General features: G+C 41.4%; 1 protein-coding gene across 1 annotated transcript; it reads left to right on the top strand.

Annotated features, from left to right (window-relative positions):
* The first annotated feature begins 661 nt into the window (after positions 1-661).
* On the top strand, positions 662-14,548 carry LOC118292455 (cAMP-regulated D2 protein). Its single transcript, XM_035621400.2, has 8 exons — positions 662-1,231; positions 1,714-1,915; positions 2,221-2,354; positions 2,920-3,047; positions 3,296-3,414; positions 3,882-4,022; positions 5,484-5,656; positions 13,919-14,548. Exons 1-8 carry the CDS (start codon positions 746-748, stop codon positions 14,369-14,371), a joined length of 1,836 nt encoding a protein of 611 aa, XP_035477293.2. The 5' UTR covers positions 662-745; the 3' UTR covers positions 14,372-14,548.
* The last annotated feature ends 757 nt before the right edge of the window (positions 14,549-15,305 follow it).

Genomic DNA, 15,305 nt, shown 5'->3' with positions numbered 1-15,305 from the left:
CCCTCCACAGTTACATCTGATCTCGGTTCCCTGGCCCTACGCACACCCAGTTTGGTATCTGTCGCACACTCTACTGCTCCTGGCCCATCCACCCCGGCAACCCGGCACATTATGTGTGAAGAAACTGCTCACAACCTTTATCTTGTGACCCCTTAAATACAGCAGAGGTTTTTGTGTGGACATGACTTGTGAGCAGGCCCGGATTAACACCTGAGGGGGTGCCCCAGGATAGATTTAAGAACATTCCCAACCAAAACATGACAAATGCCATACAAGCCCTTACACTTAAGGTATATGCCGAATCCAGAGGAAAATTTGTAAAAAGGGTGATTTTTTTTAGTTATTCCCATGATCCATTTTGTACTCCATAGGGGTCTCACTCTTGTTCTTTCTCAAAGCCTCCTGCTCCATGACTCAGCTCCATTTATCCATGGTGTATGACTTTGTGATTACATTACGCAAAGGAAAGACGACTGGTCATTTATTAGTTGTCCTGCACTACAATGTCTTTGTCCAGCGCTTCTGGGTCTACTGGACAGCCCTACAGACAGAGCAGCTTTTGTCTGTTAAATCTTAACAAGTAATTGGCCAAATTAGAGTCACAAGTTATGCACTGTCTGTGGAGACTTTCAGACTGCAGGCTTGTTGAGGCAGCAACTTTTCTACCCCAGCTGGGACACACTTCTTGTCAAATCATTATCTGAGCAGCAGGGTCTGGGGAAGTATGAGAGGATTCTAACACAAAATGGAGAGCTGGCACTGTTTCCTGCTGCTGTGCAAACTAAGTTTAGCGCTGGCCCCTGGAGAGGAGACGAAAAATGATGATGACATCGACCTTGTGAGCTTTCTGAGAACTATCTACCCCGGGCTGCTGGTCAGAGACGAGCCGTTCATTAGCAACCGACACTTGGAGATAAACTCCCTCAAGGAGCTGGGACGCCTGGAGGCCCTCTCAATCACAGAGCAAACCAAGGACAAGCCAGGAAGTCAGGAGACAAATGAGGCTCCTGCACCTGTAGTGTTAACCAAAGATGGCCAGATCAAGGGGATTACAGTCGATAAGGCCCATATATTCTATGGGATACCATATGCAGACCCCCCTGTTGGGGCTTACCGCTGGAAGGCCCCCAGATCTGTGAGTCCTTGGCCTGGAGTTTATGATGCCTCCTTCCCTAGGGCGGCATGCATGCAGGTCTGCAGCGGACCAATCACGGCGGAGTGTCCTCGGAGAGTAAGGAACAACACAAGCTCTCATTTATTTGCATGGTGTCATGATATTTTATTTTAGGATGTCATAACATATTTGCATTTTTGGTATCGCAGTGAGAGCAACATTAAAAAAGGTTACACCAACATTAAAGATGAAAAGGCTAAGGTTAGAGTTTTAGTTGCATAATCTTTCTCAAAGTCAAAAATACTTTGGACACATTAATCTTGTTCCTAGTGGACAGAGCTACAGAATTATCACTATTTTTGAGAGTGTGAGCTGGATGGTGGCATTGATTCATTCCAATGAAAGTTTTTTAAAAATCGCCGTAACTTTAATTATGAGCAGCACTGCTTACACCTAATTTGTAGATTGACCTATAACCGAGGAATATATGTTGCTTGCCCAAAAAAAAGCAAGTTAAAGCTAGGGCTGACAAAAATTTATAAAGATTAATATAAATGAGCAGAATCTGAATGTCCTGTGTCGATTATTTTCCCAAAAAGGTCAGTGAGGACTGTCTCTACCTCAACATCTTTGTCCCTCTGGATGTGAACTTCAGCTCCCCCCTGCAGAGCCCACTCCCCGTCATGGTGTGGATCCACGGTGGGGATTTTATTGCTGGCTCTGCCTCCAAGCCGCTGTATGACGGACGGTTCATCAGTAACTTCACCCACACTGTTGTTGTAAGCATGGAGTACCGACTGGGTAAGAGGTTAATTAGTGTTTTTACTTTATACTTTGATTAATGTTGTGAAACGACATTAATTAATGAAAAAAAAGCAGGCATCTCATTGAAGACAGTAATCACCCAGTTAAAGTAATAAAGTGCTTACTGGCGTGTGTGCGTGTGCGTGTGTGTGCGTGTGTGTGTGTGTGTGTGTGTGTGCTGGAGGTTGTGTGCCTGCCATTAGCCTGTTGGTAATAATTTGAATGGTAATTTGGAGGAATCTTTGGAGGAAATCAGTTGCTTGCTGCAGTGTGGCTGATCATGTGATGATGCGTTATTGAAGGGGCTTTTGGATTCCTTGTGTCGGGCAAAGACCCTCACACCTCAGCTGCAGGGAATTATGGGATCTTGGACCAGCAGGCAACTTTTCTCTGGGTCCAACGGAACATCGCTGTGTTTGGGGGTGATCCCGGCAAGGCAAGAGAGCAGACAGACACACACAACCAGGTGTCCTTTGTCCCAAGAACAGTATTAAATTCACAGTATTCAATTTTCTAACTCTTCTTTTGAAAATGTAAACATCTCAAAAACCATTCCAGTTATCTTCTAAGACTATAATTGATTAATCATTGAGTAAGTTTCAAGCAAAAATGACAAACAATTCCCAGTTTCATCTTCTAAAATAAGAGGATTTGCTGCTTTTTCTCATCTTATGTGATAGAAAACAAAAAAATAATTTAACGATATCCCCTGGGCCACCCTGGGGCCTCATTTTTATTTCATTAAATTTTTCAAAATGTATAGACAAAACAATTAAGTGGGGAATTACATATATTTATACAATATACAGTGCATTCAGAAATTAGTGATTTTTATTTAATTTCTTGTTGTGTTAAATATCTCACAACCATTAAAGTAATCAGGCAAAAGAAGAATATTAACCTAGAGACAATCAGAAAAATAGATAAGTAACAGGTCATTCTTTTATCATAAACTCGCCCATCGTGGCTTTTCATGGCCTCTGTGTTGGGCTATTTGTCAGGTGACAATATTTGGAGAGAGTGCAGGCGCCCAGTCAGTGAGTCTCCACCTGATGATCCAGAGCAGCAAGCCTCTGTTCAAACAAGCTGTTCTGCAGAGTCTGCCCTTCTCCATCCCTCTGAAGACAAGGTGAGAAACCCTCCGCTTAGGGTCGTTCCTGTCACAGATATGTTTTCCAAATAATTCACTCTAAGGTAAAAAAATATCTAGTATTATTTATTTTTTCTGATACTATGGTTGTTCATTAATTGATTTGAAAAATGTTTTCTTGAATCTTCCTAAAACTCTTTACGATTAATATCTTCCAGTGACGTCCCGAGCATGCCTAGAAAAAAATTCTGCCTGAGCGTGATTTTTTTTTCCGGTCACTTTCTCAGACATGATGCCCTGAAGCTGGGAAAGGACTTTGCTAAACAGACCAACTGCTCCGTTAGCGATTTCATCTGCCTGCTGTCTCTCACTCCACAGGCCGTCCTGGCTGCCCAGATGAAAACAAGTAGGAAGCAGCAAACACCAGCCTACACTCCCCAAATTTAGATCACCCCTACAGGGCTGCCCACACAGTTAGACAAGAAGATAGTGTGCAGCATGTTTATCTGCAGAAGATGATGAAAGATGTTATTTTATCCTGAGCTGTGGCATATTGGAAAAGGAAATAATGAAAACAAAGCAGCAAGGAGCCTCCAAAAGGGGCAATTAGAGGATTTTGACTGCTTCACAGCACAAAATGACTATAATATATCTGCAAGGGTTGACAGGGTTATTGGTCAGTATCATTGACTCTGTCATTGCATCGTCAGCTTCTGTCTTCTGCTTGTGTGAACTCACAAATTTCTGCTCTTCTGGCTTAAGAAAAAACACCTGATTCTTTCTGTGGTATCTGTGTTCCAAATGTTCAATGTCACTGGTTTGTGTTATAAAAATCAGGCAGTTTTTTTCACCCAACTGTGTTTTTGATCTCAGGTTCCAAGGTTGTGAACCCGTTCAGATTCCTGGAGGTTTTTGAGACTTGGGGTCCACACCTTGATGGGGATTTAATAAAGGAACAAGCCGTCACGGCGTTCGAGAAGGGCCACTGGCAGAAAGAGAAGCCACTGCTGTTTGGTAAGACATAGAAAGAAAAAATTGGGCATGTACTGGTATAGCTTTCCTTGCAGATTTAGATTTCATATACTCAACCTAAAATAGGGGCTGTAATATATATTATATTTGTGTGGGCCAAGGTAAATACAGGGAGCAAGGTGGTAGCTTTTGTAGTGGCTGGGAGCATTGGGTCCAGATGAAGAAAAAAACGTAGGCACACAAATTGCTACAGAGCAAACCACCCAACTAACAGGCCCTCATTAAACTCCTGATGGGCCCCAGGGCAAAAGGGAGTTTTGGAAAATCGCTGAACCCTTACACTCCCATCTCAATCAGGAGAGACTTAGAGAAACAAAAGCGAGTGAGTGAATTAGAATGAATTTAGATTTGTTGTGAACAATAGGCAAAGTCTTTGGCGCTTAGAATACCATGGAGGCAGTCCTATGAATTAGGTGCTTTAGATATGTGGGAGACTTCCCCTGGAGCCTAGACACTGGTGAGGGTGCTGAGGCCTGGAGCTCGAAGTTGGGACGTCTCGTGAAGGGCTCCCGGTTGGATGGTTTGAAGGGAGATGAGAGGATATCTAGAGTTGAGGTGGTGCAGTGTTGGAGGTGGCTCACTTAGTGATTGTGGTGGTGAACTGACAGCTGAATGACAGGAGAGAGAGAGAAATAAACATTTTCACATTTGAAACCTTACAAGTGATTGGCTCAGGGTGAGCGTGTCAGATTGTGATTGGATGAAAAGAGAGAATGAGCTGGTGGAGCTTCGAGACGGGGAACTGTGCGAGGAGTGCACAAGAGGACAGTCTTCCTGACTGAACGTTCACTAAGCTTCAATTTCTTGGTAAAAGTTGATTGAATCATCATTCCAGACCATTAAAGCATAATATCAACTTTGATATTGGAGGAATAATTGAATATTGTGGGATGCTTCTAGTGAGTTGGATGAGATGATTTATATATCTGTTTACTTAGAGTGAAGCACTTATTTCATTAAAAGATCAGCATACTTCTTCCACCACTGCTCAGATGTATATCCTTTTAACTGTTGATACCTCTTGTTCAGATTCAGGCTATAGATTCACTAGAAACATACTTAAATGTGTGGTTGAATTGATGATTGAATCCTATAATGTTAGATCTGCGAATAGAGAAGTAACAGTTGTCCCTCTCCCTCCTAAAAATTGCCTCATCTCATCCTCATGACCAGTGTTGACAAACTTTATCTGGTTCTTGTTATAACACAATTTCCTGTGGAAATTTGCAAGACCATAACAAAGATGAAAGAAGGAATATTTAATTTTTCTTGGAAACAAAGTTTCAAGATAAGAACTGGTGTAAAACTGCCAATGAAGAAGAATTTTTAAACTTCCAGACAATCAGACAACAGAAAGGTTGTGATGAGGAACAAGAAAACTTACAGTACAAGGAACATAGAGGCATTCTTGTTTTTTCACACTGACAGTTTTCTTCCATGTAGGTACAACCTCAGAGGAGGGGGTGATCTTTGTGTATGCTGTCTTCAATAAGCCAGTCTCTGCAGTGGAGTCCACTGTGTACATCACTGCCATCTTTAAACAACATGCTCTGCGGGTCCTGCACAAGTACCTGCCACTGTACAGGGATGCTGACCGCAGGGACATGCTAGCTCAGGTAAGATGAGCTCATGTGGATCCTTTTCATTTTCACTTTAGTTGATACACCAAGTCTGAAACTGCAGAGCCAAAAAAGCAGGTTCAGTTGAGAAAATCCATTTGGCAGAGCATGGGAGAGAAAATAATCACATAGGTTGGTTAACCTCAGATTGTGGAGCCAAAGAACATTTCTCCAGAGGAAATGTGTATATAATCTTGATCATGTTGAACTTAGCAGTTGTGAGGCAAATTAAGGCCAGCTCATGGTTTCCTATGTGGGCATGTTTCTATTCATATTGCATTTGGAGGTATGTGTAACCGGACATGCACACTAGAATGAGCTTCTGGTTTACTTGTTTGGTATATGTGCAGTTGGCTCACCAACAGTGCAGACAGTCTGCACTGGAGCTTTGCCAACATGGGGAGATGAAGACATTTACCTCATGCGACACATGGAAACCATGAAAAGGCCCTTACGCACACCAACAATTAAAAATAATCAAGAAGTAATCACTTCCAAAGCTTTGTATTGAACCTATATACTGAAAAGAAGTTTCTACATTAGCTATCCAACAAATTTCCCTGGCTGTCTGATTGACTGACTGTATGAATTAATTACGAATAATATCTCAAATGACTCTTGGTGTAAGGTTTCGTTGAAGCAGGACCCAAATGCAGGTTAAGGAAAAAGGAGATAAATGAAATAACAAATAATTGACTTTGACTCTTTAAAGGAAAAAAAAAATCCAAAACTGATCTTCAGGTTGCAGAACATAGGCAAAAACTTAAGAGCATGAACAGGGAACACAGCAACACATTACAGAGCTGACACCTAACTAAACCAACAAGAACAAAATTTTTAAAAAAATTCCACATATAAACAAAAAGTCTACAAAGAGTTCACAAAGTTCAACAAAAGTTTTCTCAAAAGTCCACCAGACATCTTGGTCCAAGTGACCAAGTGGTCCAAGACCATGACACTTGGTAGCTTTGAGCTATATACGTACATGACCTGAAACTTAAAATATTGACGTTCTAAAGAGTCTTTTTAGCCATGCTTGCAGATGGCATTGCTGGTCAGTTGTTCAGTCAACAAGGTTGACATTTTGTGAAATATCTCAACAATAATTGATGAATTGCCTTGGTCCCAAGTAAATGAATACTAATGGTCTTTCCCTTCATTCCCTGACTTTTCATCTAGAGCCACAACATTGTAACCTCTTTTGCTCCCAGATGCATGATGAATGCTATGAATGATCATCTGTCTTTTTCTCTAGTGCCACCATGAGGTCCACATTAATGTTTGAGTGAAATCTCATGACAACTATCTGATGGTGTAGAAATTAAAGTATAGACTGCAAATTACTTTGGTGAGACCTTGAATTTTCCTTCAGAACTACCATCCAGTCAAATTTGTCCCGAGCTTAAGTTCACTTAGAGACAAAGTCCTCAGATCACGTTAAACCACTTCTGTTAACTCGTCTCTAATAAGAATGCTTTGAATACTTTCCATATTCACAGGCTAAACTATGATTGTTCCTCTTGTTCACAGAGGAACTACTGTTTTTTTATTTCTTATAAAAGCACAACCCTAACCTCTCCTCAAACATGCTATATAATGACTAAAGGATAATTATCAAAAGCCACATAAGAGTCTGTGTTTTTCTCTGCTACATCACTCTCTAGTTTAAGCTTAGAGATAACAACATGTTAAGTTTTGGGGAAACAAATCAGTTTGTAGAAATTTGTGAGAATTTTCTTGTGAGAAATGTTGCAGATTTGTAGAACATCTTTCAAACATTAACGCACTGCCAGACTGAAAAATTTAAACTCGAGAGACTCACCCAAACACACACATGCATCAGTAACCAACCATTCAGTGGCTGTGTGAGGAGCATACCTGCCAACATTTGCGGGGGCATGGCGGCGCGACGGGGGGGTATTATTTACATTGCAATATAAATGAAAACATAACTTAATTTATTAATATTTATTAATATCTTTTTTTTAAATTTTATTACAACAAAACATCACACAAAAACTGCACTGCAGTTTATAACACTGTGGTACAAACACATTTAACACTGGTAAAAACACATTTAACACATTTAATCATTTTTCATCATTCATTGAGCATCAATGACTGTCTCTCTTTGGTAAACATCAGTATGTTTTGTAAACATGAATATGTGCTCATTTTTTTTTGAAGTGTTGTAATTGTATGTGGTAGATTTAGCTGCTCTCAGTGCCCTCTTGGACGGAGTGTACTTTGAAGCCAAACCGGTGTGGTTTATTTTGCAGGATAGGAGAGTCCAAAGAGTGCTGTTATTCATGCTCAAGCAATTTTCTGTAACTATCTTTTTCACCATGCTGAAACTCCTCTCTGAGGAGGCATTGCTATGGAGAATGCAGAGCAATGCTTTCATCAGTCTAGCCAGCTCACTGAACCTGGTCTCATTCCTCCCTACAAGGCCCCAGAATCTGTCAACTCTCTGTTCCTGGGGCAACTTGTTGCTGTCTGTGACCTGGTAGTCTGTGAACTCCCCTCTCAATTTATCTGGATCCTCAAACTTCAGTTGGGGAAACATGCGACCTAGCCTTGCCACTATGTAGTATGAACAAATTTCCAACAAATACTCAGTTAGGTTACTTGAAAGTACTGAATGGATATTCCTACAATAAAATGATACTTTTTACCTGTTTCAGGAGAGATATACAAACAAGAGGCTGGGTCCAGTACCTTCAGGTATTTAAGCAGCTGAAATTGTAAGGGAAAGGCCTTCAGCATCTTCCCAATGACTTCCACATAGAAAGCTCTCACTGTCCAAAGAGCACATTGTGTACTGCAGTATCTGAGCAGCTTCAGTTTATCTGTGTCTGTAAACTCAACAAACTCTTTATAGAGCTCACATCTCTTTGCACTGTACAAGGAAACACAAACAAACAATGACAATAAATAGGGATAAAGTAATTAGGGGAAAATGTAGAATTTGTTCAGAACATTGTAATAAAAGATAAACTGAGTCATCATACTCTAACTAAAATGACCAAGACCGGACAGTCAAACCTTTCCTCTTTTAAACTCACCTTTTGTCAAAGTGGCCATATACACCAACAAGTAAATCCTCGACTGGGGCCTTGATGGCCTTGATGACACAGCCTGTGGCAAGTTGGGCAAGGTGGCATATGCAACCCACATCCTTGACATAAGGTTGACTAGCTTTTAATTTTGTGATGACTGAATGGTGCTTTCCTTTCATTACACTGCAGTTGTCAGAGTTGAAGGCCACCACGTTATCCCATGGGATTCCTCTATCACTGTGATAATCAGACAAAAGCATTTGTTGTAAACATACATACTAACACATTCAACTGAGCCTTAAGTCCTCAGTTCTCATCATGTAAATACACTCACCTCAAAAAGGTTGCCAGATTCTCATACAGACTATCTGCTGTGCCCACATTGCAGACTGGCATGTCAATAAATTTGGTGACAACCTCAAGATTATTCTCATCATACACTCTTCCAAGTATGACAAGTTCTTTTTCTTTTTTCATGTTGTTTGACTCATCACACTGTAGTCCAAATGGCTGAGTCTGGCAGATGTTTGAGACGTCATCATCAAGCTCGGGAGCAATGGCACCTAAATAATAATAGCACATCAAAATAGATGTTGGTTGGTTTTTTTAAGCATGTGATGAGGTAAAATGTCCAGTTTGGGACATAATAACTTAGCGGAGTAAAAGCTATTCTGCTATAAACTTACCTTGATGAGGTGAGTGGTTTTGGTCCTTCCAGAGGTCTATTTCCTGGCGATGGCAGAATCAGGGAACATGCCTGCTACACTCGCAGTGAAGTCGTCACAAAACGCAAAAGGAACATTTTTCTGTGCTACCAACATTGCCATCTTGAGTTCAGCTTGCATCACGTTTTCTGCCTCTGTCTGTCCTGTTGTGATGAAGGATGAAATTGCCTGTGTGCCCTTCTGTGCCTCTTCTGCGCGATGGTGCCGCTGTGTTTTAATGTGCTGGGTAATGTCATTTTTCCCGCCGTGCACTACATTAAAATCAATGCGACACACCTTACAAAAAGCGTGGAGGTTGTCGATATGACTAGGTAAGATGCATGTAAATTGTTGCGCCCAACACTTTTGAAATTTACAGCTATATTTTTATTTCTTTGCAGGAACACCGCCTTCACCTGCCATTATCGGCTCGCTTTCGTGTCTGAACTTTCCACGAAGCTTGCGCAGATATCAACTGCGCAACCGGGTTATAGGTTGCCAGGTTGAGGTGACAAACGGGTTGAAAATTGTAGGTGTGTGGATTGTGTGAATAGGATGCGTTTCATACAAGATCTGGCAACTGGTCAACATTAGACAAACATATTGGTCCGATTATTTATAAAGGAGTTTGGGCCATGCAAATTACGGGAGTTTACCGGGAGAAATAACAAACCGGGAGGGCTCTGGGAGATAGGGCTAAAAAACGTGAGAAACCCGGGAAAAATGGGAGTGTTGGCAGGTATGGTGAGCAGGGTGGTCATGCATGGATCGATGCCCCCCTACAGCCAGAGCTTGTGTGTGTGTTACAAGGACCCAGCTGTTTCCTGCACTCTCCCCAGCCTCTCCACATCGCCTGATTGGTAACTCTGGGCAATTGTTCTTTTGTCTATCGGCTCCTACTCTTCAAAAACACTTTTTATCAATTGCCTACAGAGGGAGCTACAATTCCAGTTTGTCTAAGTCTGGCCATGGCAGACCATATTTTTTTCCCTCTATCATCATCTAGCTGAGTGAAAAATGTCTTGTCTATTCATCCATCTATCTGTCTGGCTACATTCTGCACTCCTTTTACAGGTCCATGTGTTTATGTCAGATTTCTTCTATCAAATCACTGTGATGATGCAGAGGTGGGATGGCTCACGATGACAGAGAAGGAGAAGAAAGCCTCAAACAGTTTTCTCCCCAAAGTACAAGGTGGCAGCCTCAGGGAGCTACAGGGGGTCAAGAGGTGACACTCGCAGACATATTTAGCATTCAGTCACAGTTCACAGTCCAGTAGGTAGATGGTGGAGTCACAACTGTAGCCTGCCAAACACACACACACGCACACACCCCTGCATAAAGGCACTTCGTCAGAGGACGAGGGGGGTCAGCCCAAATGTCAAGTCCTTCATAGAGGGGGTGTGATGTGGAGAGTTCAGTTAATAGTGTAAGCATGGCTCTATGTATGGCTCTAACAAATTTTTAAAAGAAAAAAAAACAGGGACAAATGAGAAGGATAATCTAAGCTTCCTTTTGCAGGGCTAGTTGAATGGATATATCACTTAAGAGACTGGTACTCTTTCTTTAAAATTTGCAAATGAAGCCAATGCGGAAGTACCTGAAGCCTGTATTCTCTGGAATCAATAGCAGACGATGACTCACTCGTTGCAACAAGAAGTAAGGTTCCATAGAATTCTATGAGAAATTACAGTAGTAATTCAGTCAGTAAACAATTTCCTGAGGACTTTATGGTCTCAATCTATAGTAGATTATAGATACTCTATGTAGAGTAAACTAGACAATAAAGCACAGTATGCATTGGAGTGTTTATACAGCGTGATTGACAGCTAGTCCCACCCAATTGGTGAATCCAAGATTGCACTGGTCACATTGTGAAACTCCAGGCTTCAAAACATCAGCTCACAAACCAACTGATGGGTTGCCACTTGGAAAAAAGATAGGTAGTGATAGCTTTGGCGTATTAGTGTGGTGCAGTAAACATAGTTGGCTATGTGCACATATCAGTCAGGGTTCTTTTCTTTGTTTCTATAGTAGCAGCTTAGTGGTTGACAGGGGTCACGGCTAAGGGCTGGAGCTGGGGACGATAGCATCGACTTCCTGTTTGATTCATTGCTGGCATGTGTCAAGGCTATTGACACAATGTATGACAGCAGTGGCACATGGATTTCTGGAAAGAGCAGAGGAAATACAGGAAGAAATAGAGTACTACAACTTTCTACCTGTGCTTGTAGCCACTTGGTTGTGTGTGTGTGTGTGTGTGTGTATGTGTGTGTGTAAATGATTCACAACTTTCGTGGGCTCTATTTAACCGATCCAAGCAATTAGTCTGAAGTACATGATGAAAATGCATTTAGGGCCTTTCCAAATCCACATTTGCTAATGTAATGCCAAAATGGTTGCAATGAGTCTTCTAGCAATAAGCTAAACTGCCCTCTCTCATTCGCTTTAGAAGCCAGGGACACCTAGCCTGGGACCACGAAGAATTCTGGGAGCTCATTTAAATTTGCTCTGCCAGGATACGGTCTGGATCCCTTCCATTGGGTAGTGATTTCCCCCGCAGAAATCTTGCCGGTCCAATCACAATCGATTATCTGATAATGGGCGGGGTTTATATCATGACGCGGAGAGAAGTGACTTTTGTAAACAACCAAGAATGCCGCTAACGAACAAGCATTTGACCAAAAGTACCAGATATTTCTCCCACAAAAATGGCAACACTCGTACACAGATATTGCGTTCATTGGTAATGCCTCTTTGAAATTGAAAATGAACCAAGGTCCCAGACTAATACACATTCTGGCTATGCCAGACTAAGGGACACCTGCATCTTGGGGGATTTGCTAATGTAAAAGTGAATTTGCCAGGTTGTAAAAGAGAACACTTCTCTGAAGAGGACAGAAATCTGCTTGTACACCTTCACTTTGTGCATGACCCGTGTGCCTTAGGTGCATGTTACTCTCCCAATAATGTGCCCTTAAAATAACAGTCAAATACTGAACCATTTACTTCAGACCAGGTTTTTTTGTTGGTCAAAAGGGCAATTGTTTCTGGTGCCCTAAAAAAATAGCAATTGGTCAACAATGTGTCTGACCACACCTGATTTAAAACCAACATGCCCATGGGCACTCAGATGGGAGTGCACCCTTTGGTGCCCAGGTACAGTATGTGCTTGTTAGGGATTAATTGTTTGTGCAAGTGACTGTTTGAAACAGATAGATGCATGTGTGAAGATAAAAAGAAGTGTGTGTGTGTGTGTCCATCAGCTTCCTTTAGTCAGCCTGCTTGTGTTCATGTGTCAGATGTGTGGATGCAGGTTGTGTACTGCTGAAAAAGACACTGGTTTCCAGGTAATAGTCTACCTTCTTTCCCACATGCTTCCTTTTATCCTAGAAAAAGCAATCGTTTTTGCTGCTCTGTCCACAGCCCATCTCTATGTAGATGGCATTCTCATTAGTTTTATTCATTTTCTTGTCCACCAAAACCCTATAGAGACTGTGAAACATACCCTTCAACAATACTGAATCATTCTGCAAATTGTAAAGCAGCTTGTTTATAGTTGCAGCTTGTTTATGGCTGATTGCAATGCCGTTGATTTAAAAAATTAGACTGTGAAACCAGGGCATGCAACATTGCAAGAGCAAAAATCCCAGAGTTGGATCAAATATGTAATGCACTGATCTTATCAGTCGTTATTAGAAGCTAAAATGCTCAAAAAGACAATGCTAATGTGCTGATGTTTAGCAGGTATAGTGTTTACTATGATCACTATCTTAGTTTAGCATGTTACCATTCTAATATTTGTTAATTGGCTATGTTAGCACTGAGTTCAACTTAGACTAATGGTAATGTCATTTGTTTTTAGTTTTTTAGAGCATTTGGTCAATTTCAATTTTGACCCGATGTTGGAGCTCGATAAAAAATTTGAAGTGGCGTAGTGACGATGATAAAGTCTTCTCTTTTCAAACTCCTGTGATATTTTGTTGATCCAGCACCCTGACTAAAAGTGACTAAAAGTCACCAAAGTTATTAGATTTAATGCTAATCAATCAGGTTGTGAAAACATTTCAGTTTAAACAAAAATGTTGATTTCATGGTGGCACTAGTTACCAAAGTCAATGGCGTCAATCCTCTGTAGAACACGAATCTTGTAAAACCATTTTTAAGTCGCTTTGGATGAAAGTGTCTGCCAAATGAATGAATGTATGATTGATGTTTGAAATAAATTATGTCAATTTATCTAACAGCTGTTGATATATTTCACTGGAAAATAAAATTGACAACCTCAAGAGGAAAATTTGGGGAGATCACTGAAGTAATTAAAATGGGAACGGTGAATTCCATGTCGATCCATCCAATAGTTGTTGATATTTCATTCTGGAAAGCAGTGGGTTGCTTGGCTAACTGACTGCCTGACCGGCATTGAAAAAAATACTTTTTCAAATAAATTCATTTTTTTAATCTTGTTTGACTTTCTTTACATTTTCTGTCCTCAGATCGTCACAGACTATGTGTTCCTGTGTCCATCCAGGAGGTCGGCGCGTGCCGGCATAGCAATAGGCAGTGAGGTGTGGATGTACGTGTTCGACCACATTGCATCAGACCATCGCATTTGGTCAGGGCTGACTTTCTGCTACGAGCATGCCTGCCATGGTGCTGAGCTGCCCTTCCTCTTTCACTCGGCCACGGTGGCCAACTTCACCCTGTTGCCACAAGAGAAGCTGCTGTCCAATCGGATGCTGTGCTATTGGGGTGCCTTTGCCCACGCTGGTGACCCTTCCTCTCGAACCCGACAGACAACTTTCTGCCGGGAGCAGCGTCTGCCTGTGTGGCCGCGATATTCTGACACCAGCGGCTGGCTGGTCATGAACCTGACAGTGCGTTCACACGCACAAGTGGGAACCAGGAACCACATATGTGACTTCTGGGACAAACTGGGCATCTACTAGAGTGAAGACAGGCTGAGCAGGGAGCTTTTAGATTGCTTTCAGTTTAAGTTACATCAATGTATGCTTTTCTCTTTTTGCCTGAGGACGTAAATTCTGTCAGAAAATCGTTTGAAAATTATTTTTAATTATAATCAAAATGATACATTTATGAGTATTCAATAAACCTCTAGAAATCAAGACCTGGTTGCAGTTGATTTAATAAAAATTGATCTGTAAAAAATGTATTTCTGTTGTGCTTCTCCAGCAACATAAAATATTGGGCTTTTGGGCACCAGTAGGAATAGAAAAAAAAGACAATTTTCCCTTTCTGACTCACTGCACGTGACGACATCCATCCATCCATTATCTATACCACTTTATCCATTAAAGGTCACTGGGGGGCTGGAGCCAATCCCGGCTACGTGAGTACATGTCAAAACAAAACAATTAAAATTAGATGCCACATGGCTGAAGATCAGTTCACGCAAATTTATAGCGTTCTGTGACACTACATCATGAACACAGAGAAGAGACCAAAGCGGAGGTTATAGACAAAATTTACAGAAAACAATGATACAAACACACAGTCATGTTGTGTTGTGAGCTTTGGGTAATGACCAAAATAATGGGATCACAAATACAAGAGGCCAAAATTAGTTTCCTCTATTGGGTGGTTGGACTCACACTTAGAGATATGATACTGGGTGATTTCATTGCATCCGAGCTTATCCAACTGGGAGGAGAATCAGAATCACTGGTGACTCACACTGGTGAGTCTATATCTCATCTGGCACCTGGAAAACGATTTGGAATTCCTCAGGCTTTCCAGGCTTAACAGGTGGATCTTTTTCTCATAAGTTGGCGGAGACCAAAACAAACATAAAAGGACAGTGCATTTTGGAATTATATCAACCAAAGTGGCCAGAAAAGTGATTCATTCTAACATCGCTCCGTT

Source organism: Scophthalmus maximus, chromosome 12 (assembly GCF_022379125.1).
Source record: "Scophthalmus maximus strain ysfricsl-2021 chromosome 12, ASM2237912v1, whole genome shotgun sequence".
Classification (NCBI taxonomy): domain Eukaryota; kingdom Metazoa; phylum Chordata; class Actinopteri; order Pleuronectiformes; family Scophthalmidae; genus Scophthalmus; species Scophthalmus maximus.
The sequence above is the reverse complement of the archived record's forward strand: the minus strand, read 5'-3'. Positions and strand labels throughout refer to the sequence as shown.

What these genes read in the sequence shown, in the direction of transcription:
- LOC118292455 (XM_035621400.2), top strand. Translation starts at nt 746, where the DNA reads ATGGAGAGCTGGCACTGTTTCCTGCTGCTGTGCAAACTAAGTTTAGCG. An exon ending in TTGGGGGTGATCCCGGCAAG is followed by an intron (nt 2,355 to 2,919) that starts GCAAGAGAGCAG and finishes GCTATTTGTCAG; the next exon opens with GTGACAATATTTGGAGAGAG. An exon ending in GGCTGCCCAGATGAAAACAA is followed by an intron (nt 3,415 to 3,881) that starts GTAGGAAGCAGC and finishes TTTTGATCTCAG; the next exon opens with GTTCCAAGGTTGTGAACCCG.